The 24305-nt window shown below is 51.0% G+C and overlaps 1 protein-coding gene across 4 annotated transcripts; it reads right to left on the bottom strand.

Moving 5' to 3' along the window:
* Nucleotides 1-11939: 11939 nt before the first annotated feature.
* TPBGL (trophoblast glycoprotein like) lies at nucleotides 11940-22881 on the bottom strand. Of its 4 annotated transcripts, XR_012157557.1 has the most exons (4): nucleotides 21143-22881; nucleotides 19080-20598; nucleotides 15702-16206; nucleotides 11940-12985 (listed from the first exon to the last, which is right to left on the bottom strand). XR_012157557.1 is itself a non-coding variant. In XM_073333992.1 (2 exons), the coding sequence occupies exon 1, from the start codon at nucleotides 22299-22301 to the stop codon at nucleotides 21174-21176; it is 1128 nt and encodes a 375-aa protein (XP_073190093.1). In that variant the 5' UTR covers nucleotides 22302-22881; the 3' UTR covers nucleotides 11940-12985; nucleotides 21143-21173. The 4 variants fall into 4 exon arrangements, 1 of the variants encoding a protein (XP_073190093.1); XR_012157556.1 differs by having other exon boundaries at nucleotides 19080-22881; XR_012157558.1 differs by lacking the exon at nucleotides 19080-20598.
* Nucleotides 22882-24305: the final 1424 nt, after the last annotated feature.

Below are 24305 nucleotides of genomic sequence, written 5' to 3'. Positions count from 1 at the left end.
CCAAGGCACAAAATGAGATTAAAGTAGCTAGAAACAAACTTTTTTGTTTCAGTTTTTACCAAAAAGGTTAGTAGCGATTGGACATCTAACATAGTGAATGCCAGTGAAAATGAGGTAGGCCCAGAGGCTAAAATAGGGAAAGAACAAGTTAAAAAATTACTTAGACAAATTAGATGGCTTCAAGTCACCAGGGCCTGATTAAATACATCCTAGAATACTCAAGGAGTTGACTGAGGAGATATAGGAGCCATTAGTGAATTATCTTTGGAAAGTCATGGAAGATGGGAGATATTCCAGAGGATTAGAAGAGGGCAAATATAGTGCCAATCTATAAAAAGGGAAATAAGGACAACCCAGGGAATTACAGACCACTCATCTTAACTTCACTACTCAGAAAGATTACGGAGCAAATAATGAAGCAATCAATTTGCAAACACCTAGAAGATAATAAGGTGATAAGTAACAGTCAGCATGGATTTGTCAAGAACAAATCCTGTCAAACCAACCTGATAGCTTTCTTTGGCAGGGTAACGAGCCTTGTGGGATGGGGGGGAAGCAGTAGATGTGGTGTATCTTGACTTTAGTAAAGCTTTTGATACTGTCTCGCATGACCTTCTCATACACAAAATAGGGAAATACAACCTAGATGGAGGTACTATAAGGCGAGTGCATAAGTGGTTGGAAAACCATTCCCAGAAAGTGTTTATCAGTGGTTCACAGTCAAAAGGGAAGGACAGATCAAGTGGGGTCCCGCAGGGATCAGTTCTGGGGCCGGTTCTGTTCAATATCTTCATGTAAGAGGGCTGCACTCACCTCTCACGAGCATTCCCCTTGCCAAGTGCGTTTGCCTGCGGTCTCTCCCTACCTGTTTGTGGTGGGTCTTTGCTGACTCAGCCCTCTGGCTAAGTCACACAGTCTGTATGTGATATAAAACAAAGCAAACCAAACCCTTTTTGGGGTCCAAGTCCAGCAGGGCCTCTCTCAGTGCCCTCTATAATATCTCTCTCAGTTTGTCCCTGCTCCAGACTTTAGAGCAGTGCCCCAAGGCTCCTTCCCTGGAGGCAGTGTCTTGGCTTCTGGCCCCAGCTCTTCAGCTGGGCCACTACAGTTCAGTTCTGGGGTGCCTCAAAGTCCAGGCCACTTTCCCAGTGGCTGGTGGTGGGAACCTGGGCCCGCCCTTTACTCTAGGTCCCAGCCTATGGACCCTATCCATAGCAGCCATCCACAATGTCCCTTTAAATAAACTGTGTTGCTGCTATAATTCCCCAGGCCACTTCTCCATGGCTCCTGCAGATTCTTCACCCTTACCTCAGGGCCTTGTCCTTGGGGAACCAGCCTAAAGCAGCACCCACTCTCCTCCAGATCTAGCAAGAAATTCTCAGCCTGGCCCTGCAGCTCTTCTTATACTAGCCTGCTGGGCCCTGATTGGCTGCTTCCCACACAGCCAATCTAGGCAGCTCGGAGGACCTCTCCACTGACCTTTTCTGGGGCAGAGCGTGGCAGGGTCACAAGGCCTCTAGAAGGGGGCCTCAGGTCCTAGTCCCGCCATCACACTTCATTAATGGTTTAGATAATGGCATAGAGAATACACTTATAAAGTTTGTGGATGATACCAAACTGGGAGGGGTTGCAAGTGCTTTGGAGCATAGAATTATAATTCCAGATGCTCTGGACAAACTGGAGAAAGGGTCTGAAGGAAATAGGATTAAATTCAATATGGACAAATGCGAAGTATTCCACTTAGGAAGAAACAATCAGTTGCACACGTAGAAAATGGGGAATGACTGCCTAGGAAGGAGTACTGCAGAAAGGAATCTGTGTGTCATGGGGATCACAAGCTAAATATGAGTGAACAGTGAATGTAACACTTTTGCAAAAAAAGCAAACATCATTCTGGGATGTTGTAACCGTGTCTCAGTGGGTCACAACTGAGGATGCCAAATTCAGGACGAACTGCTCAGAAATAGGGCAGATACACCCCAGGATTGGTGGATAATCCCCCAAAGGATATACCAAACTAGTGACAAAAATAAACTTCTGTTTCACCACACTGGCAAACAAGAAGTCATAAAAGCAGTTTCCTTGGGCATCCCAGTCCTTGTATTACCACCGAAAACACTGGATTTAAAGGTGAATGGTTCTTTACAACCAGTCTCATCAAATAAAAGGTTCTTCTGATCTCAAAGGACCAGCCACACACCCAGGTCAATATATAACTTAGATGTTACCCAAAAATCATGCTGATGCCTATCTTTTAGTATCTGAAATCTAAAGGTTTATTCATAAAAAGAAAGAAAGAAAGGCGAGAGATAAAATTGGTTAAAGGAATCAAATACATATAGTAATGGCAAAGTTCTTGGTTCAGGCTTGTAGCAGTGATGGAATAAACTGCTGGCCTAAGTCAAGTCTCTGGCTCCTTCCAAATCACTGGAAGGACCTCAGTCCATTGGTTAGATGCTCCCATCAGTATAAGTTCATAGTCCAGAGGCTTGGGCTGGAAAGAGGCTGGAGCAGGATAGAGGCAAAATGGAGGAGTTTCCAGGGCCATTTATATCCTCTGCTGTGTGGAGGGAAACCCATTGTTTCAAACAAAAACCTCAGCACAGCTAGTGGAGAATCACAGGTGACCAGACAGTGTTTGGCGTCACGTGGGCAAGTCACATGTTCATGCCCAGTTTTGCTCAGGCATTGCAAGAAGCCATTACCTATATTCCAGACAGCACGTTTACAGGACAGTCCACTCATAGATTCATAGATACTAAGGTCAGATCTCTAGTCCTACCTCCTGCACAACGCAGGTCACAGAATCTCACCCACCCACTCCTGTGAAAAACCTCTCACCTATGTCTGAGCTATTGAAGTCATCAAATTGTGGTTTAAAGACTTCAAGGAGCAGAGAATCCTCCAGCAAGTGACCCATGCCCCATGCTACAGAGGAAGGTGAAAAACCTCCAGGGCCTCTTCCAATCTGCCCTGGAGGAAAATTCCTTCCCGATCCCAAATATGGCGATCAGCTGAACCCTGAGCATATGGGCAAGATTCACCAGCCAGATACCCAGGAAAGAATTTTCTGTAGTAACTCAGATCCCACCCCATCTAACATCCCGTCACAGGCCATTAGGCCTATTTACCATGAATATTTAAAGATCAATTAATTACCAAAATCATGTTATACCATCATACCATCTCGTCCACAAACTTATCGAGTTTAATTTTAAAGCCAGGTAGATCTTTTGCCCCCACTGCTTCCCTTGGAAGGCCATTCGAAAACTTCACTCCTCTGATGGTTAGAAACCTTCATCTAATTTCAAGTCTAAACTTCCCAGTGACCAGTTTATATCCATTTGTTCTTGTGTCCACATTGGTACTGAGTTTAAATAATTCCTCTCCCTCTCCGGTATTTATCCCTCTGATATATTTATAGAGAGCAATCATATCTCCCCTCAACCTTCTCTGAGTTAGGCTAAACAAGCCAAGCTCCTTGAGTCTCCTTTCATAAGACAAGTTTTCCATTCCTCGGATCATCCTAGTAGCCCTTCTCTGTACCTGTTCCAGTTTGAATTCATCCTTCTTAAACATGGGAGACCAGAACTGCACACAGTATTCCGGGTGAGGTCTCACCAGTGCCTTGTATAACGGTACTAAAACCTCCTTATCTCTACTGGAAATACCTCACCTGATGCACCCAAGACTGCATTAGCTTTTTTCACGGCCATATCACATTGCCGGCTCATAGTCATCCTGTGATCAACCAATACTCCAAGGTCCTTCTCCTCCTCCGTTACTTCTAATTGATGCATCCCCGGCTTATAACTAAAATTCTTGTTATTAATCCCTAAATGCATGACCTTACACTTCTCACTATTAAATTTCATCCTATTACTATTACTCCAGTTTACAAGGTCATCCAGATCCTCCTGTAGGATATCCCTGTCCTTCTCTAAATTGGCAATACCTCCCAGCTTTGTATCATCCGCAAACTTTATTAGCACACTCCCACTTTTTGTGCCGAGGTCAGTAATAAAAAGATTAAATAAGACTGGTCCCAAAACCGATTCCTGAGGAACTCCACTCAGTGGAGATGGGCGTCTCCCACGGTCCATTGTGAGTTAAGTGTCCTTCTGATGAGCCACTCAATTTGAATAGTCCCTCCAAGATGTGCTGGCTAACTACATTTGAAATCCAGGTATAGAACCAATATTCATAACGCCAAATACAAAAGTGATACATGCATACAGATAGCATAATCACAACCAGCAAATCATAGCCTTCTCATAGACACCTCACTTGTAAGCAAGACACGAGAAGTAATTCTTCTGCTCTACTCCACGCTGATTAGGCCTCAACTGGAGTTTGTGTTTAGTTCTAGGCACCACAATTCAGGAAGGATGTGGACAAATAGGAGAAAGTTCAGAGAAAAGAAACAAAAATGATTAAAGGTCTAGAGAACATGACCTATGAGGGAAGATTGAAAAAACTGGGTTTGTTTAGTCTGAACAAGAGAAGACTGAGAGGGGACATGGTAACAGTTTTCAAGTACATAAAAGGAGGAAGGAGAAAAATTGTTCTTCTTAACCTCTGAACATAGGACAAGAAGCAATGAGCTTAAATTGCAGCAAGGGCAGTTTAGGTTGGACATTAGGAAAAACTTCCTGTCAGAATGGTTAAGCACTGGAATACATTTGATAGGGAGGTTGTGGGATCTCTGTCACTGGAGATTTTTAAGAGCAGGTTAGACAAACACCTGGCAAGGATGGTCTAGGGGTATGCCTATACTCCTCACTGGATTGGCGGACAGCGATCGATCCAGTGGGGGGGGGGGGGTGGGTTGATTTATCGTGTCTAGTCTAGACACGATAAATCGAACCCCCGAGTGCTTTCCCATCGACTCCGGTACTTCACCAGGGTGAGAGGCGCAGACGGAGTCAACGGGGGAGCGTCAGCCATCGACTTACCACAGTGAAGACACTGCGGTGAGTAGATCTAAGTACGTCGACTTCAGCTATGCTATTCACGTAGCTGAAGTTGCGTAACTTAGATCGACACCCCCCACCTAACACTTAGTCCTGCCATGAGTGCAGGGCGCTGGACTAGATGACCTCTCGAGGTCCCCTCATGTCCTACGATTCTATGAGTCTATGATTCTCCTGGTAGCACTGCCGCAAACAATAAAGGTAGTGGCTACTCCCGCTGCTCCAGTGACACCCAGCAATAGCCCTCTCGGCTCCCTGCTTGCCTAGAGCCCCGGCAGCTTCTCAGCAGCAGCTCCGGCTTGGACAAAGCTCCACCGAGCAAGCTCCCACCCCCCGACCAGCTCCCCACGAAAAGGGAGCCCATCGCATGCTGCTTCTGCAGCCAGAACAAGTCTCTCTCTCTTCCCCAAGGCATCCTGGGAGTTGCAGTCTGCAAGGCTGGGCTGTAGCACTCAGGATTTTCCCGAGTGGAACACCCCCAATGAAGTTCACAGGCCCCTCTAAGAGAGGGTGCCCGCACATGTGTCTAGTAACGGGAGGAACCCCGTGCTCGTGCAGTAGCTCTCATTAATGCAAGATCCGGTTCCCCACTGCTCCAGCCTGCTCAGCATTTACGTGCTCAACGTTTCACGCAGGTTCTGCCCCTTGTGTGAAATGCATTGGTGATCTCAGTGCAGATGTCGGTGGTTGACACCTGCAGTGGCCCGACGAAGAGCTCCGTGTGGCTCGAGCATTTGTCTCTTCCACCAGCAGAAGCTGGTCCAGTAAAAGAGATCATCTCCCCCACCTAGTCTCTCTCATATCCTGGGACCAGTACAGCTACAACAACATGGCAACCTGTGGTAACTGGCACTCCCAGAAGTCTCTGGAGAGGTTGCCAAGGCCTGCCCATGGGACGGATGAGTTATGGCAGACAGAAGCAGCAGCTTGCCCCCGGGCACCAACGTGAAAGCAAAGTTGTCTTTACTCTTTACTGCCTTCTGCACTTTGTGGTGTGAGCAAGGACTGGAAGCAAAAAGGGCCCAAATACCATAAGAAGGCCTGCTCACGCTGTATTTCTAGGCCAATCAGAAAAAAACTTCTGGGAGAGACTTCTCTGCACTCCACTCCAGTTTTGCAGATTATTGAAGCTGGCAGCCTCATGCTAACTAACACTGTCTAACGTGCGAAAGAACCACTGCCCTCTGCTGCACACAGTCAGAACTGCTGCTGTGTATCACAGACCCGATAGCGCTAAGAGCGGATGGCATTTCTTGCAGCTCTTATGGTAGGAGGCCTGTGTTACTGAGGTGGCAGGTTCTGAGATCATATAAAAAGACACAATACCACACTTCCATCCAAGGGTCTCAAAGCACCTTTCAAACATTGAACCTCACAAATAACCTTGTGAGGTTGGTAGCATTAGCCCTATTTGAAGACCAGAAATTAAGGGATTTCCCCCAAAGTCATGGCAGAAAACTCTGGCCACTTACAGAAGCAGACCTGTGCTTTAACCACAGAGGTGCCTAGATATCGTGATGGTTGGCACTGTAGCTACCGACAAGTTCGGTTACGTCATGCTGATGTTTGGGTGCTTATTGAAACTCAGCCTTTGGAGACAGGCCCATCTCTTGAGTAGCATCTTAACTCTTCCCTCACCCCAGAAGAGGTCTCTCTCCAGGGCTGGGTTAAGACATCAGTGCTGCATGGGGCGAGATGCTTGTCCTGCCATTGGCTGTATTGTACCTATTACCTCGCCTTTGGAGCTCTGTCAGGCTTCAGTCTCCAGAGCCGCCAGTCCAGGTTCTAGTTCATAGACATTAGAAGGAACAATTGAAACTTGCACAGTCTGATGGGCTCGCCCCTTGCGGACAGGTCAGTGATGCTCTCCGCTCACTGGGGGTTGACAGGCAGAAAAGAGAGGCTCTTAGACTCTATTAAGGGATACATTAGGATGGCATTGCAGGGCAGGTCTCCTTCGGGAGTGCTGTGGGCAGCATTGGCTGCTTCATCAGAGGGTAGCAGTCCAGAGAAAGGAAATGCCAGTGATTACCAGCATAGTGGAGAAAGGGGCAGCGGGCAAGCGGGAGACTAGAATTATCCTGGCCTATACGGGCTCTTCCAGTAAGGCAAGCGGCTATGATCAGAAGCTGGCGGGATGGGTTATGGGGTGTGTGGACGTGAAAGTGAGGTCTGCAGCTTGATTGCATACCCTGATGTCACCCCACGCACTGTATATAGGCTCCAGAGTACCTGGTATTAAAGGGTACTCTTTATGTTCCTGTTTCGACACGTGGCAAAGCAAGCATGGCTGCTACACTTTCGGGCCTTCCAAGGGCCATGCTTTCCATATCTTTGCAATCAGGATATCCATTGATGACACTTCTGTGCCAGCAGTTAATTATTCCCTGGGTCATTAATATCACCACGGAGCCGCACTCGCTTGCTGTTAGCGAAGGTCTGTGCTTCAGGGTGCCACAATGGAAACACTTGGGTGACCGTCTAACCACAGCGTCCCTCTCCAGAGGGTGGGATGTGGGTGGAGGGGGGCACTTGCTGCTGTTATGAGCTCTATTATCACTGCTACGTTTGTTTGTGTTTCGTTTGGATTTGGAAAACGTACCTGTCAGGTGCCCCCACCACCCTTTGTATGAAGGATAGAGCCATGGAATGGAGCCTCTGCCTCCACAGCTAACCCACCAGAACTCACTACCCGCCCTCTCACCCTCCACCCCCCGGCTCTTCTCAAGAGCCTGGGAGAGCGGCTGAACCTTGCAGAATTCCTTGACGGTCACCAGCCTCCTGCTCCGTTGGACCTCGAGGGGAAGCAATTTCCAAAGGTGGCAACCAGCCCCTCGCCATTAAGCCACAGGCTGTCTGCTCTGATGCTTCAGCTGATCTCAACTGCAGAGGTATTATCCTGCAGTCACTACGGCCCACCCCACTGAGGGCTTTATGGGCCAGAACCAACACTGTGAATTGGAAGCCTGAACAGATCTTGGAGCACATGTGTAACGTGGTCCTTGCATGAAGTGCCACTAAATGAATGGACCAGCAACCTGCTTGAACTGAAACTTCTGAATGGTTTATGCGTAGCCCATGAAGATTGCCTTGCAGTGTTCCTACCCCATGCAGAATGCATGGCAGTGACCCTACCTGGGAGTCATGAAGGCCCTGGTAACTGCTGAGGTCCGTATCTGAAAGAAAAAGTCGTAACCTTCTCGTCAAGGGCTGATTGGTCATTGTTGTTCCTGCATCCCCGCTGCACTGGTAAGTCCCCTGAGGTTGGCAATATGTGGGACAAAGGGCAGGCCTACCCCCTACTGCAAGCACTAGAAATAACCGTTGCCAGTTCTGATGGCTTCTGCAACCTCTAAGAATTTCCTCAGCCTTGTCTTGGCTGAGTCTCAGCCAGTTCATTCATGTCCAAGCCCCAATTTGTGGGAGGCGCTCATGAGCTGCTTAGCCTTACTGATAGGTGTCTGGTCCTTCACAGATGCATAGAAAACAAGGTCCCTGCCTGGCAGACTTTATAATCTAACTTGGACAAATAACGCACAAGGTATCACAACATGGGGAGAGGGAGAAATGGAGTGAGGAGGACATGGTTTTCCTTTCCCAGTGAGATGCTATTGTCTTGAGGTGCTGTCTTAGTGCTGGGGAAAATGTGTTTTTAAAAAACATGCATATCGTCTCCAACATCAGTCTGCTCCGGGCAGGTGCAGGAAGGGGAGTAGGCACAAGAATATGTGGGCCTCATCTCAGAGTGCAAAAGGCTTGGAGAAATTTGCACATTTCCATACGCTGGGGCCCTGCAGCAGATTCCGTTGCGTGTGGCACAGTGTCCTGCACCTTCCCCCGTGTACCACCCACGGGTTTCAAATATCTAAAATGGGGTTTCCAGCCCCGGCAACTCAAGCTCCAAGCTATCGGTGGGGCCCTGATCTGTGTAACCCAACCCAAAAAATATGGCGAAGTCTACAGTAGGTCCAATATGGGGCTTGGGAACTTTGCCTACAAAAGCTCCCGTAAATACTTCTTGAGCATTCAGGAGGGATCTGTTCAGTAGACAACAGTTTCCCTAGTCAGTGTAAACTAGATGCTTTTCAGACACTTAAATCTTTGCTAAATCTCTGTGGATCTCTAGAAGCACCAGGCACTCTCTCCTGTATTTGGTTTCAGTTCACCTGGCTTACGCTGATGTAAAAGTAAAATGGACTGGCATGTACGACCATAGAGAACTGCCACTGGTTCCAAGGGCTTGTCTTTACTAGACTTTTGGACCTTTGGAATAATTGGGAATCCAGTGACTCAAGGCACAGAAATCTAGTGTAGACATGCTCTAACAGGATTTCTGCATAAGGAGACCTTGCAGAATTAGGTTCATGCTGCATATACATACTGACCTTATGAATGTCTTCGGTGATCTAACCTGAGATTTTCAGCATCTAAAGCATGAGCTTTTGCCACTTGAGCAAAAGGAATAATGAAATGAGCAATTCCTTTAGCTGTACATTTGTAGTTGGCTGTAAAAGTCACTGGGGCCAGCTAGTAGAGAGAGAGATGGACACTGCATTAAACAAGTGTGTTACATTAGAAGATGCTACAACAGGGATGGGCAAACTTTTTGGACCGAGGGCCACATTGGGGTGTGAAACTGTATGGAGGTCCGGGTAGGGAAGGCTGTGCCTCCCCAAACAGCCTGGCTCCTGCCCCCTATCTGCCCCCTCCCACTTCCCGCCCCCTGACTGCCCCCCTAAGAACCCTCGACCCATCCAACCCGACCTGCTCCTTGTCCCCTGACCGCTCCCTCCCAGAACTTCCCATCCCAAACTGCCCCCTCCGGAACCCCATCCCCTATCAAAATGCCCCCTGCTTCCTGTCCCTTGACTGCCCCCCTGACCCCTATCCACACCCCCAGCCCCTGACAGGCTCCCTGGGACCCCACCCCCTATCCAACTCCCCCTGCTCCCTATCCCCTGACTGCCCCGACCCCTATCCACACCCCTGCCCCCTGACAGCCCCCCTGGGACTCCCACACCCTATCCAACCCCCCTGTTCCCCATTCCCTGACTCCCCCCCAAGAACCTCCTCCCCATCCAACCGTCCCTGCTGCCTGTCCCCTGACTGCCCCCCAGGACTCCCTGCCCCTTATCCAATGCCCCCCCATACCATGCCACTCAGAGCAGGAGGAGCTCACAGCCCCACCGCCCGGATGGAGCCAGCTGCGCTGCCCATGCGGCAGCATGACTGCAGGGGACGGGGGACAGCAGGGGAGGGCTGGGGGCTAGCCTCCCCAGCCAGGAGCTCAAGGGCCGGGCAGGAGGGGCCGTGGTTTGCCCACCTCTGTGCTACAATGACAATGAGATATTTCTTGTAAAATAAATCTAAATATTAATTCAGAGATTACATCAAACTCTAGATCCTTCCCTTACATTGTTGGGTCCCGCTGTGCGAATCTTGTGCCTCTAAAACACCTGCTGACCTTGACTGGAGTTTTGGGTGCACAAAAGATGTGAATATTGCTCTGCAGGCAGGATTAGAGTCGCTGAACATTAGAAGAGGCTGGTTTCAATTTGAAACATAGCTTGGTTCCAAAATCGTCATCAAGTATGATCAAGTCTATGCCATCAAATAATTTCAAGCCTGAATATTCTACCAAGGTGTATTTAGAGTGTATTTCAAAAGCATGCCCAGCATTGACCTAACGCTGTTTTAACTAACACAAAGATTCACTAATGAGGACCAGGAACTGTTTAATGCTATTAAAAATGCTGATTTGCCACACTTGGGGTTCGTATTTGCAAAATCATATTACCAAGCCCCAAGGATTCGCAGTGCATGGGTCTGGTTAATTAACCAAGCAAGCCACATTGTACGGCTTGCAAGTTCCAATTGTTGACTTAACACCACCACTTAATAAGACGACTCTGGACCTGCACGGCAATGTTCAAAAATACATCTCCAAGCACTTTACCAAAGCGGGTAAGCATGAGTACCCCCATTTTACAGATAGGGAAACTGAGTCACGGCGCGCTGAAATGACTGCCCTAAAGTTGCACCGTGTGTCAGGGGCAGAGCTGGGAATTGAACTCTGTCCTGACTCAGCCTTGTGCTCAATTCACTAAATGGCAGCACCTCCATTTTGCCCTGCTTAGCTTCACCCTGACTTTATATCCTACATATATATAAGATGTATGGCTATACATATACCCTACTGCAGGATGTACTGTCCAGTGTTGCACAGTGCACATATTCTGCGCACTGATACTAAGGGGGCTTAGGGGACATTTAAGTGTGTGTGTGTAAAGCCAACAGGCGCCAGCAGGCAGGATCGAACCAGGGACCTCTGGAGCTAAGTGCATGAGCCTCTATTGCATGAGCTAAAAGCCAAGTGGCTGTGAGCTAAGGCTGGAGAGCAGACTCATTAATCTCTCTCTCTAAGGGGTCTCGGGGCCACTAGATGGGACCGAACACCACACCCAGGAGGTGTGTGGGTTACATGTGCACGGTGCCAAAACAGACAGTCAGAGAGATCTGAGTCCCTGGTTTCTCCCAAATATCGGAGGGAAGAACACAAGTTTTTCCCTTTCCCCACCGCCTGGCCATGGTGCCTCCCCCCACCTCCCCGCGTGCACCATTCCTGGGATGGGGTGGTGGGGTTGTGTGGGCTCAGAATGGCTGGCTAGCTACAGCCTGACGCCGACAGGACAGGGCTGCACAATGGAGGGCTCAACGCTTCGTGAGAGGGGTTGAGAGCCTGCCCCCGCTGCCCCCCACATCCCTCCACCCTTGAAAAGAAACTCCCATTTGATTTATCTCCCAGAATTCCCTGGACCCACTGGCACTTCTCTGACTGAGTTGGCAGTGCCTTGCGCCCATTAGAAACTCTGCTTCCTTTGAAGCTTGGCAGCCAACCCACGTTAGGTGGGATCAGCTCCCGCCCTGGGACTGATTTATTGTTGACATGACAGGTCGATAAGTGAGTAGATGCCACGTGCTTCATTTAATAAACAGTAATCAATTGTTATGCAAAGATCTCAAAGCACTTCCAAAGCTCACATCGTATCCTCAAAGTACCATACAAACACTGACTAATCATCGGTACATTAAAATGACATCACGCCATTTGGCCATGGCTCTCGAAGCCCTTTTCAAGCATTGCTTATCTGAGCGTCAGCCCACCCCCACGTGTGGTGGTTAAATGTTCTCATGCCCACATCAGAGGTAAGTAAACCGAGGCACTGAGGGGTACAACACATGGCCACGACTGCAACATCAGCCCCTAAGTCAACAGTGGAACTGGGCACATAGCAAAAGCAATGCTGTCTCCCAGGCCACTGACTTCAGTGGTTTGGGATTGACTCATACATCTGAGTTTGTAGCCATCTGTTTCATGGGCACTATCCATTATAATAAGTATTTAAATAAACTGCCACATCTCCTCACAATCTTTTCAGTGTGCTGACTATGTCATGCTATACACACCTATGTAAACAGGATGATTCATGTATGTGTAATATATAAACAGTCCAGCAACAGACATTAACTAAAGGTTGAGGCAGACTCTGCCACTCCACAAACACTTATCTGCAGACAGATATCAAAGCACTTTGCAAAGGTGGTAAGGGCCATCATACAGAAAGTCAGTGGTAGAGCAAGGACAATGTCTCCTGACTCTCAGTCCTGGATCTGCATCTGAGATGAGGATGGCACCGTGAAAATCTGAGGGCTGCCTTACAATCTCAACATGAAAAATAACCGAGACAGTTACAATTCGAAATGAAAGGGTTATTGTTAGGATTGGACTTTAAAAATATCCTCTAGCCTGTGACACTTGAACACTGGGTTTTTAATCTGTACATTATTCGTTACCACTGATGCTGGTTATTTTTTAAATGATGTTATTGATTTGCACTGGGCAAAAAAAAAGTCTAGTCGGTTTCTTTTTTGCTCCTGCTTTCTCTCCAGATTGTCTTTCTTTCCAGTTTCTCCTGCAGGAGCACCAGGCTGCAATATTCCAGTAGCCAACCCTGCAGGGGAAACATGTCAGTCAAAATGTTGCATTATTTTCATTGATGTTTTACATGCAGAAGTTCATGGAAACACCTCTCTTGCTCACAGGCTATATAACTAGATTCCCCACCTCTGCCAATAAATATCTCATGGAATGGGGCAAGACGGGAGGGACATTCTGAAAGTTTCCCTACATGGAATTTCCCCCAGCTGGTTCTGTCATGGGAGCAAGGGGCTGGATTGTCCCTTTAAGTAACAAGCTGGGGTTTGACCCCCAAAGGTCTCTGGGTCCCCAAAGATGGGTATCTGTGTAAGGGCTCTTTAGTTCCCCATCTTGGCTACCTGGCAGAGTGGTGCAATGGAGCAGCATTATCAAGTTTTCCCTCAGCTACTGCTGTGTCTGGGACCCACACACAGGCCATGGGGCCCTCATGTGAAAGTCGAGGCAACTGTAGGCTGCATTAACTTTTTGCAGATTTGCCTCTGGTGCAACGCACATTTCTGCTGTCTAGTGGTGCATGGATCATGGATCCAATGGCATGTCTGCGACAGGGTTCAGGGAAAGGGGAACAGTGCCCAGAAGTGGTTTACATCCCACGTACACACAGAAGTGGGGAGATCCAGGCATGGAGGAAGTGAGCCAATCCAGGAAGATATGGCTCCTTGTGTTTACAAATTCTAAATCTCGGGCCCAAATGGAGAGCAACAAATAAATCGGTGGGAAGAGTCAGGGAGGAGACATAGGCAGTTCAGGCTGCAGCTTTGCCCCATAGGTGCCCAATGCCATTCCAATGGCATGAACCATTTGCCCTTGTGCGACAGCAGGGCATGATGTGCCCTCAGACCATAGCAATGCTAATTGCATTAGTTGTGTGAAGGGCTTCTACACTCTCCTAGGGTAAGTCTACGCTGCAAAATAATACCCACAGCAGCAAGTCTCAGAGCCCAGGACTACAGACCTGGGGCTCACAGGCCTCATGCTATGGCACTTACAATAGCGGTAAGGACGTTCCCACTTGGGCTGGAGACCCACTGCCCTGCCTGGGTTTTAGAGCCCCAGGGCTGCTCTAACTCACTCTGACACTGATGCAGATTGTCCTTCAATATCGGGGCTGGAACTGGCTGCCTGACAGCCTCTTCCCCTCCCCACCACCGTGTGTGGAGTGGTTCTAAAGTGCAAGAGCAAGTCAAGTCCTCTGTCTGTTGCTAATGGTACCAGAAGGCAGGGGGGATGCTGCTAAGGCTGTCTGCTAGAGGTCGAGGGGGAAAGGAGGGGCAGTGGCTGAGAGGCTGGCTGTGTGTGTGTGAACAAGCAGGTCTAGAGGCAAGAGGGTTTGTGGGGAGTTGGGGGTTAGAGACAATAGGAGAGGAAAAGTGAAACCAGGAGTGGTGCAGACACAAGACAGAGAAATGCACTGTACTTGTGACGTTGCCTCCTGTTTGTCACCAACCCAGAGCACTGCCCCTGGGAAAGGCTAGTCAGGCAGGTGCAAATCACCCATGCCTTTGCCCTCTCTAACACCACAGCTGAAAGGGTGCTTCGTCTCCCCCCCGTCCCCGCCAGCCCATCGATTTGCCATACAGCTTTTAAAAGCTCCCAGCCGGATAAAGGAGCAGAATGCAGGCTACAGAGTTAGGGATCAACTCACTTCAGTGGGTTTGCCCTTGAATAACTGAGAGCAAGATGTGACCCGTTGTGGCTCCGTGAGCAGCTGTGACCTGCCTCCCTGAGCTGCAGTGGCCCCTTTACAGGGTGCATCGAATATCCACAGACACAGTCCTCTGCATGGGCTTCCTAAGAGCCTGCAATTCCATTGCCCAGGGGATGGGCGCCCCAGTTCTGCTGCATCTGAGAACCTCTGGGCCTCCAGCAGCTGTGGGACAATTAGCGGGGAATGGTTGGCCTGCTGCCTATCCCATATTTGTGATATTATTGCATAGGAAGCATTGGAAATTGGATGGGTGGCTATGAAAACCCCTAGGGAAAAGTCCAATAGAATTTAACAGAGATCCGCTTTAGGCCACCGTAGCGCCATTCAGATCAGCAGAGTCATACAGGTGTAAAACTGGTGCAACACCGTGGAGAAATGGGACCTGTGGGAATCCCTCTGTGAAACGTGTTGGCGAATGAGATCCTTTCTGCCGGAGCTTGCAGCCTGCTGTAGAAGTCTACAGAGCAGGGCTGTGACACCATTACATTCTATACCCTGGGCCAAAAGAACGACAGAAAACTTATCATGTCCTGTTCAATTCTGAAGGACTTTTCCCCAGTAGAAAGCATGTTATGGCTGAAACATCACAGGCCAGCTCCCCAGCTGGTGTTAGCTGGCATACCATCTTCACATAGTCCAGTGATAGGGCGCTGAATGGGGAATCTGAAGACCTGAGTTCTTAATCCTGGCTCCACTACTGACCTGCTGTGTGACCTTCAGCAGGTCATGGCCCCTACCTATGCCTCCGTTTCCCCTCCTATTCATTGTCGGTCTTGTCAATTTAGACTGTAAGCCCTTTAGGGGAGGCACTGTCTCATTAGGTGTATGTTCTCCGAGCATAATGGGGCCCCACTCTTGACTGCGACCTCCAGCCACTACTGCAATGCAATTAATAATGGTGTTAATTGATATAGTACCATTGATTCCATTGGCACTGTGCCAATTCACACCAGCTGAGGAGCTGGCCACACACACATCCAGAGGGTTACAGATACACAAATACACCCAGTTTCCCCCAAACCTGTTTCCACCGGAAAACCCCGTGGCTGGTTTCTTTTTCGCAAATGAAAAACGAAGATGACAATAACCCACTGTCAATCTCACAGACTACACATTCTGCCTTGTGGCAGCTGGGCTGGGTGCCCGCAGCTGCTTTTGTGCAGCGAGCTCTGTTGGTGCGTTTTCCTTTCAGGGAGTTTCTGGGACGACGTAGAGAGACGCAGCATTTGGATTGTTCATGTCTGTCCCCCAAAGGGTGGGGCCTTGATTCTGCTCTTGCTTATTGTAGTTTCTCCACTGCTATCACTCCCGGGATTTCAGTGACGACTCCTGGTTTACACCAGCCAAGTCAGAGGAGAATCAGGCCATGGGAGCTCTAATTTACCCAGAATACTTTGTTTGGACAGCAAAGCTATGGCTTGAAGGGCAAACAGACACCATGAATCTGCAGACCAGCTGCCCAGTCCTGCTCCCAGTGAAAGCAGAGCTCCCATTCACTTCAGTGGGAGAAGAATCAAATCCCAGAGCTTTAAGGAAAGAGAGAAATTACCGTAAAACCATCATTCAAAATAAGTGGAGGTCTATCTATGCTAGCAAATAACACCCTGCAATACAGATCACTGCAACCCACTTTCTGTCAGTTCTAGAACCACGGCACCTCGCCCCCGAGTGCCTGGGGATCCCCGGCAAGTTAAGCTCTACGGGAAACAGAGCAAGGAACTGTGCGACTCCAAAAGGAGTGTTGGGCTTTACTGGAATCCACAGAGCAAGGGCCCAGTCCTGCACACCCGTACTCACATGGAGAGTGCCACTGAAGCCAAGGGGCCTGAGCACCATCCTGCAAGAACGGGGGACTCGGGCCCTCTGGAGTTTTCTTTAAACTGAGGGTGGGGCAGGGGGTTCACCCCCAAGGCCCGTCGCAGGCCAGGGCCTGTACCTAGGCTCGCTGGGCAGGCCTACACGGCAACTTTCCTGTTGTCACTGGAAATCCCACTCGACACATATAGGGACCCGGGCCCAGATTCACAAAGGTATCTGGAAGTTAGCAGCCTACCTTTGTGGATCTGAGCCCTTCTGTATGCAGATCTCGCAGAGCCCACTGGGCACAGTGGCGTTACACACATGAATGAGGGTTTGCAGGATCAGGTCCTTACACAGTGCACGGAGTTAACTCTGGGGGGCAGGAAAACAACCCGGGGAAGAGGGAGAGTTAGAGACAATGAACTTTTCAGGGATATGAGATGCATTTTGGGGCTGCATATTTGTTCATGCTTCCACAGGAAAACATAGATATGGTGTTATTTCTACAACTGCCCGCTGCACCACAGACATGCCTATTCCTTGTTTCTCAAGATGGTAAAGTAGCAGGCACCTTTAATTTGTTTGAGGGAGTTGGCAGCAAAATTCCTTCTGGTTTACACTGTGTTCAGAGGGGCAGCAACAGGACATTCAATTCGCAGTTCACATAAACGTGTAAAAGCGAGCCTACGGGCCTCATCCTACTCTCCATTTATACATTACACCAGATCTGGCTTCTTTGGAAGCCAATGGGAATTGTGCTACAGGATCTGGCCTGTTGGGCCTGCAGCTGAAAATGAGCCGGGGTCTGCTTAGCTCAGGAACGGTAAGGAGCAGGTGCTGCAGGAAAGGACCCCGGTGTACTGGAGGTATGCACAGCACTCAGCCTTGCTCTGCCCGACTGCTGCTGGTGCTATGAAATCCTTCTCTCTGATGAGCAGGAAAAAATGGACTCCCACATTTTTGGGGAAAAAAAAAAAAAAGAATCCTTTTTAGAAAATAGAGACTTTGCATCTCAGATCTCTGGCTTCATGAAGCAAGAGCCCTTTGCTCCCACAAACATTCTGCCTTCTTTATTTATTATGTTCAAAAAGTTACTGGCAGACAGGTCAGGCATAATTAGATTAAACCGTATCGCAAACTGACAAAACCACGTGCAATGAAAAAGCTGCATAAACTTGTAGACATATTTTGTCAAAGTATTAATCTTAGGCTTCTGAGTGGCTCAGTGAGAAAGCCCCATTTATGAAACACAGAGAGAGGCTGACACTTCTAAAAATGGGAGCAGAAAGTTGGGCTTCTAAGTTCATATTTAGGCACCTACAGGAAGAATTTTCAAAAGCATCTGTGTGATTTAGGAGCAAGAGTGTCACTGAAGCTGGCAGGGATTTTGCCATTGTATTCAATAGGAATGGATCCATGTCCCAAGTCTGCAGGGTGCTTTTCACACTGAGCCTGTGATCTTTACTCAGTGCTGTCAGTGGGAGATTTGCCTGAGCAAGGACTGCGAGACTCTTAGCTCCCTATCCTGAGAGCTGTTCTTAGCTCCCTATCCTGAGAGCTGCTCACTGAAGATTGCCCCCTGGGATTTCAGTGAGGGTCATGTGGCCACCAGGTTCCCCCCAGATGGAGCAACTTGCAGATTTTGGACCTGGATTTGCTAATGCCTTAGAGTAGAACAATAATAATATATATTGCATTGCTTCCAAGCATTTCAAAGCATGCTATAAACAATAAGGGCTGGATCCTGTGCCCAGGGATGTCAGGGGGAGTACTGCTGTTGACTCCATTGTGATCAGGCTTTAATTTATTAGGGCTCGCAACACTCCAGTGAAGTATGTAAATGTTATTATCCTGATAGGACTGAGAGGCAAACACAGACCAAGTTAAGGCCAAAATTTTCAGTCGGGTCAGCTAATTTTGGGTGCCTCCCTTTTAAGGATCCCCACTTAAGAGAAAGCTACAGTTTGATTTTCAGAGCTATGGAGCACCTGCAGCTCCCCTGGTTGCTAGCTGGAGCTGGGGGCAAGGGGGCTCAGCAGGCTAAAGACATTGCTATACTTAGGCATCGTAGCTCGGAGGAACCCAGAATTATTGGCCACTTTGGAAATTAAGGTCTAAGTGAGGGGTTCTCAAACTTCATTGCATGGCAACCCCTTTCTGACAACAAAAATTATGACATGACCCCAGGAGCGGGGACTGAAGCCTGAACTCACCCGAGCCCCGCTGCCCTCGGCCAATTCCAACGTCTGGTGGGGCCAAAACTGAAGCCCAAGGGCTTCTTCCCCGGGCAGGGGGCCTGTTACCTGAGCCCCACCACCCAGGGCTGAAGCCCTCAGGCTTTGGCTGGGGCTTGGGCTTTGGCCCTGGGCCCCAGCAAGTCTAATGCCAGCCCTGGTGACCCCATTAAAACAGGGTCCCGATCCACAGTTTGAGAACTGCTGGTCTAAGTCATTTGTCCCGGGTCATGCAGCAAGTCTGGGTCAGAATGATTAGAATCCAGATGCTGTGCACTAATCGGTAAACCCATTCTGTTCCCCCAGACCTAGCAACAGCACAGAAGTGTATATGGAACCATCTATTTACAGAGATCACTTAGTACCTAACGGTCTTGCTCTGCAAAACATGGATCATAATAACAACGTTGCTTCAGCCACGACGGATTCAGAAATTATTGCAATAAGCTTTATAGAAAACATACAATGCACTGGATGCAGCGCTCAGTGTATTTGCTCTAGTATATACTAACAGGCGCAGTTCGAAGCAAACCTGTGCAAGATATTGAGAGCCTTGTTTTTTGATAAGATTGCTGAGGCAGTCTACTCTAGATTATACTCCGCAGTCGGAAACCAGCTGCTTCCATGTGCTTTAGCAACATGCATACAGCCTGCAGGGAAGTTTTGTTTGTTATGCAGGTGCATTATTTTGTGCCTGAGAGAAGTCATAATTTTTGTGGAACAAAAACCATAGTAAATAAATGGGCTCAGCAGATCATATAATTTCTTGTGGGTTTTTTGTTTTCTTTTCCTCCGTGTTTGGAGCAAAAAAAAAAAATCAAGTTAGTTTTGTATTTGTTAGAACTATACTAGGAAAGAGAACTGTACACGGTAAAAGTCTGGGCTCCAATAAAATCCAGGAAACAAGTATAACACCATCTAGCCCGTTGCTTTCAGCAACTCACCAAGTAAAAACTCACCCCACAGTCCATGTGCACAAAGTACATTCACAGGGAGTTGTATTCTAGCTTGTTGCAGAAGTTTTTTTTACAAAGGAAAAATTAAAAAAATCTCCTGGAGTAGCTAGGAGTTCCGTGTGCACGGAGCTCTTCTGTGCATTCATAACTCCCACAGGTCATGGGAGGCTCTTTTGCTGGGGTCAGACTCACTTCCCTGGACACTGATGGCTGTGATGGTTTTGGGGAAGCATCCTATGGGACATGGGGAGAGGGTTCTTCTGTTAGGGCAGTGGAAAACGTGCTGTCACACACCCTGGAGGAGTGAAGGGCTTGAAAGGGATTGTTGAGCTACATCCTGTACATTCATATCCCCCTGTGGATTCTGGACGGGAGGGGTTCTTCGGGAGTGATTCCTGCATAGTCCTGGATGGGAGTTAATTCTGCATGGAGCTGGGTGTTTCCTGTACATTCATACTGCACCTCCTGGACCATTGGGGTGGGGAGAGAAGGGCCTCTCAGGGTGGAGCCAGTCAATTCCCATCTCAGGGTTTATTCTATGTGGAGAGTCCTGTACGTTCACATGCCCCTAGCACACTGGTGGGAGGGTGGGTGTGATGGATCCCATGTGGTCTCTGATGCTGGTTATTCATGTGAAGGTGGGTAGCTCTCTCATCCACAATCCCCAGGACCCTTGCGGGGGATGTATTCTCCTGGGGACTGTATGCTGTGCAGTGACCCAGGGGGTGGAGGGGATCCTGTGCAGTTTTCTTAGTTTTGTAGGAGGGGTGTTACTGTCCTGAGGATGGATCCTGTGCCATCTTGAGTGGGTTGGCAAAAAGCTGTTCTCCGGGAGCTGGGGGCTGGTGGATGGGTGTTTTACTGGCTGTTCCCTGGACGGGTGGGCGTTGTCCTGGGGAGTGGGGTGCCCTCTGGTTGGAAGTGCCCCCTGTCAGGCAAGAAGGGAGAGGAGAGTATTCCCAAGTAGTGGGTGGCTGGGTGGAAGGTAAGTATTCCCTGGGTAGAGGGTGGGGGTTGGTGAATGGTATTCTCCTGGGGTTTTTTCCATGGGTTGGTGGGCAATCTCCTGGGGGGAAGAGTGCCCCTCTGGGGAGCGGGTGGGATTGGTGAAGTGGGGTTTTATGAGCTAATCTGTGGGTGAATAGATATTCTCCTGCATGGGGGTATCCTCTAGTCGGTGAATGGATGTGTGGATTTCCTGGATAGTGGTAGCCCGACACACCCCTTGGGCAATGAGGTGGGACCTCCAAGGACTGTGGGTAGTGGGTGGATGGGCGGGATCCCCAAGGGCCAAGGGTGGGGATCCCCAAGGGCTGTGGGTAGTGGGCTGGTGACTAGGAACCCCAAGGACTGGGGGAAGGATCCCCGAGGGCCAGGGTTGGGGGCTTGGGCTGGGATCCCCATGAGCTAGGGGTGGAGGAGTGGGATCCCCGGGGGTGGGATCCCCTAGCGATGCCTGCGGGCAGGGCTACCTGGCGCCGAGGTGGCCCCCCGCACTCTGGCTCAGAGCCCCGAGGCGCTGGCGCTGGCCCGGCGCGGGTCGGTGTCCTGCTCGTAGCGGTAGTGGTAACCCTCCATCTGGTCCCGGCAGGCCTCCCGCAGGTTGTTGAGCCAGCGCTTGATGCCCCTGCGGTTGAGGTACAGCACCATGAGGAAGATGACCCCGATCAGCGCCAGCACGATGCCGAAGAACACGTAGGAGGCGGTCTCCAGCTCCTTCTGCTCGCCGGGCTCTTCGGGCCGCGGCTCCCAGCCGGCCCCCTCGGGCCCCGGCTCCCGGCCGGCCCCGCAGCCCAGCTGCTCCAGGCGGAGGCGCAGCACAGGCGAGCCGCTCAGCTCCCGCGGGGCGGCGCAGCGCAGGCTGCGCGCATCGGGCACCCTCCAACTGGCGTTGCGCATCCAGCCCAGCAGCGGGCGCAGGGCGCAGTCGCAGCGCAGCGGGTTGGAGCCCAGGTAGAGCTGCAGCCTGCCCAGCGGGGCTGACTCCAGCCGGGCCAGCTCCTGGGGGCTCAGCCCCTGCAGCGAGTTGTTCCGCAGATCCAGCTCCTCCAGCCCCTCCGGCAGCGCGGCGCCCGGCAGCGCCCGCAGCCGGTTGCCCGCCAGCTCCAGCCGCCGCAGGCTCAAGTTGCGCAGGGCGCCGGCCAGCGGCTCCTCGGGCGCCTCGCCCAGCAGCAGCAGCGCCTGGTTGAGCTTGAGGGTGCGCAGCCGCGGGCAGCCGCGGAAGGCGCCGCCGGCCAGGGCGCGCAGCGGGTTGTGGCTGAGGTCCAGCGCCGCCAGGCCGGGCAGCCCCTGGAAGGCGCGATCCTCGATGGCCTGGATGTTGTCGCGGGGCAGCAGCAGCAGGCGCAGGTCGCCCAGCGGCCGGCTCCCGTTGCCGGCGAAGGCCGCCCGGCGCAGCACCGTCAGGTTGCCGCCGGCGATGGTGAGGTTGCGCACCCCGCGGGGCAGGTCCCGCGGCGGCTCCTGCAGGCGCACGTAGCTGCACTGGTCCAGCTGCGGCGTGGCGAAGCAGTAGCAGGGACCCGGGCAGCCCTGCCCGGCCTGGAGCAGCGGCGGCAGCAGCAGCAGCAGCATCCCCAGCCACCGGAGCAGGGAGAGGGCGCGGGCGCCCAGCGGCCGCCTCCCTGCCATGCTCCCTGCCTGGGCATCGAGTCCCGGCGGGGGGTGGAAAGCGGCCCCCCCCCGCCCCGGGGATCCAGCTCACAGCCCTGGCCGCTCAGCGCAAGGCGGGAGCCGGCCGGCCCCGGGCCGCCTCATCTCACACGCGCCGGGCGCCCGCTGCTCAGTGTGGACGCGAGAGACGCGGCTCCCGAAGTGAGAGCGCGGGGCGGGGCGGGGGTGGGGTCCCGGCTCCCGCAGCCCGACAGCTGCTGCTGGCGCCCGACGCCCCCTGACGTCTCCCTGCACTCGCAGGTCAGCTGGACCGAGGCGGGGAGGGGGGCTCCCAGACCTGCCTCTGCCCTTCGCTGGGGAGGATTAAGCCCTCCCCGCTGGGGAGGAGGCAGCGGGGCGCCCCGGTCCGTTCTTGGTCGCCCCCCGGGGGCCGCGTGATCAGAGCTCCCCAGCTCCCTCCTCTCCCAAAACACGCGATCCAGGGGGCACTCTTCGCTTGTGGGGGGTGGCGAGGGAACCCGAGTCCTCCTGCCCGTGCCAGGCGACAGCCAGCGGCAGCCCCTGAAAGGCTGGTTAAAGCCAGGAGTCAGCCCGGCCCGCCCCGCCACGGGCTTTGGGGCGAAGCGAGGCCCCGGGATAAAGATCTCAGACCTGCCCGTTCAGCGGCTGGCAAGCCGAGACGTTTCTCTTTAGCCGGGGCTGGCTGTGTTCAAAGTCCGGCCAGTTCCTGGTAGGATTTGTTGAGCCCTGGCGCGCTGAGGGGGGTGCCCGCTGTTCAGAGTTTCTTTCAGGTCAGCGCTGCCCTGTCTGTGATGGAAAGGGAGGAGAACACGCGTAGCTGGTTAGGCTCTGGAGAAGCAGAGAGAGGGGTGAGTTGTGTGTGTGTGTGTTGGATTGGAGGTGTTTAGCCTGTCTTTGTGCCAGGGGTACTTTCTGTTGTTTATTTCCCTTTGTGGATTTCCCGAGCTGTGGGCCAGATTCTGCTTTCACATCAATCTGGAGTAACTCAACGGCTGCTCCGTATGGTGCTCTGTCTATCACAGTAACCACACTAGGGGTGCAGGGCAATTTGCAGTTGTAAAGGTTAAGATTATAAACGCCAGGGCAGGGAGGTAGGGGTTAAATCCTGCTCCCAGAGACACCAGGGTATAGCTAGGGTGGTTCCAGTGAAATCAAAGGAGTTACTGCCCAGAGGATTCTTGCTGGTGTGACTCAGAGCCGAATTTGTCCAGAAAGAGAGATAATAGACAGCAAGGGATGAGGGATGGGGATGGGGATGGGGAGGGAGGGATGAAGTGGGAGGACAAAGATGAGGACAAGGGCTCCTTGAGCCGGGGACTTCCTTGGTTTTGTTCCTAGTGCTTTGAGTTTGTATCTACAGCTTTTAAAAGACGTATGTTGCGTGAATGTTTGGCGGAGTGCAGGGTGGGTGTGGGGAATCCGTACAATAGCTGCTTGCTGGAGACTTCATCTGCAGTACCTGGCAGCACTCGGGATACCAGCAGAAGAGGTGGACGAATGGCAGTTACAGGGAGCAGCTTTTTGCAACTGCGAGAAGGAGCTTTTTAAAAGCTCCAGCTCTCTCTTTTTCCATGGCGTGTTCTGTAGGATCCCACTGATAAATTCCATAGGATAAATGCCATGACGGCACAGTCACACCCCTGCTCCCCCTCCTAGGAAAAATGGGCAGAGAAAAAACTCCCTGAGATTCCTCTTGCAGAGTTTCCCCCCAGATGATGATGATGTATATTACTATAGCACCTAAGACTCCATTGCAGAATTTGGCTGCTCACTGGCTCTAAGGCCCCAGCTCTAAACCCTGGGTGCTGCTGGCGTTTACCCCAGGATCTTAAGTCAGAGAGTGTTCCCCAGTGCATAGACAGCCCCGTGTGCAGTGACTAAGGCTGCATTAATGTTTGCACAGATTTACCACTGCAGCGATGTCGTGATCGTGGGAGTCTCCTCTGCCCACTGCAGGGTGCTGGAAGGTGCCACACAAGTGGCTGACCCGTCTCCATGCAG

This window comes from Lepidochelys kempii, chromosome 1, assembly GCF_965140265.1.
Source record: "Lepidochelys kempii isolate rLepKem1 chromosome 1, rLepKem1.hap2, whole genome shotgun sequence".
In the NCBI taxonomy this organism is placed as follows: Eukaryota; Metazoa; Chordata; order Testudines; family Cheloniidae; genus Lepidochelys; species Lepidochelys kempii.
The sequence above is the reverse complement of the archived record's forward strand: the minus strand, read 5'-3'. Positions and strand labels throughout refer to the sequence as shown.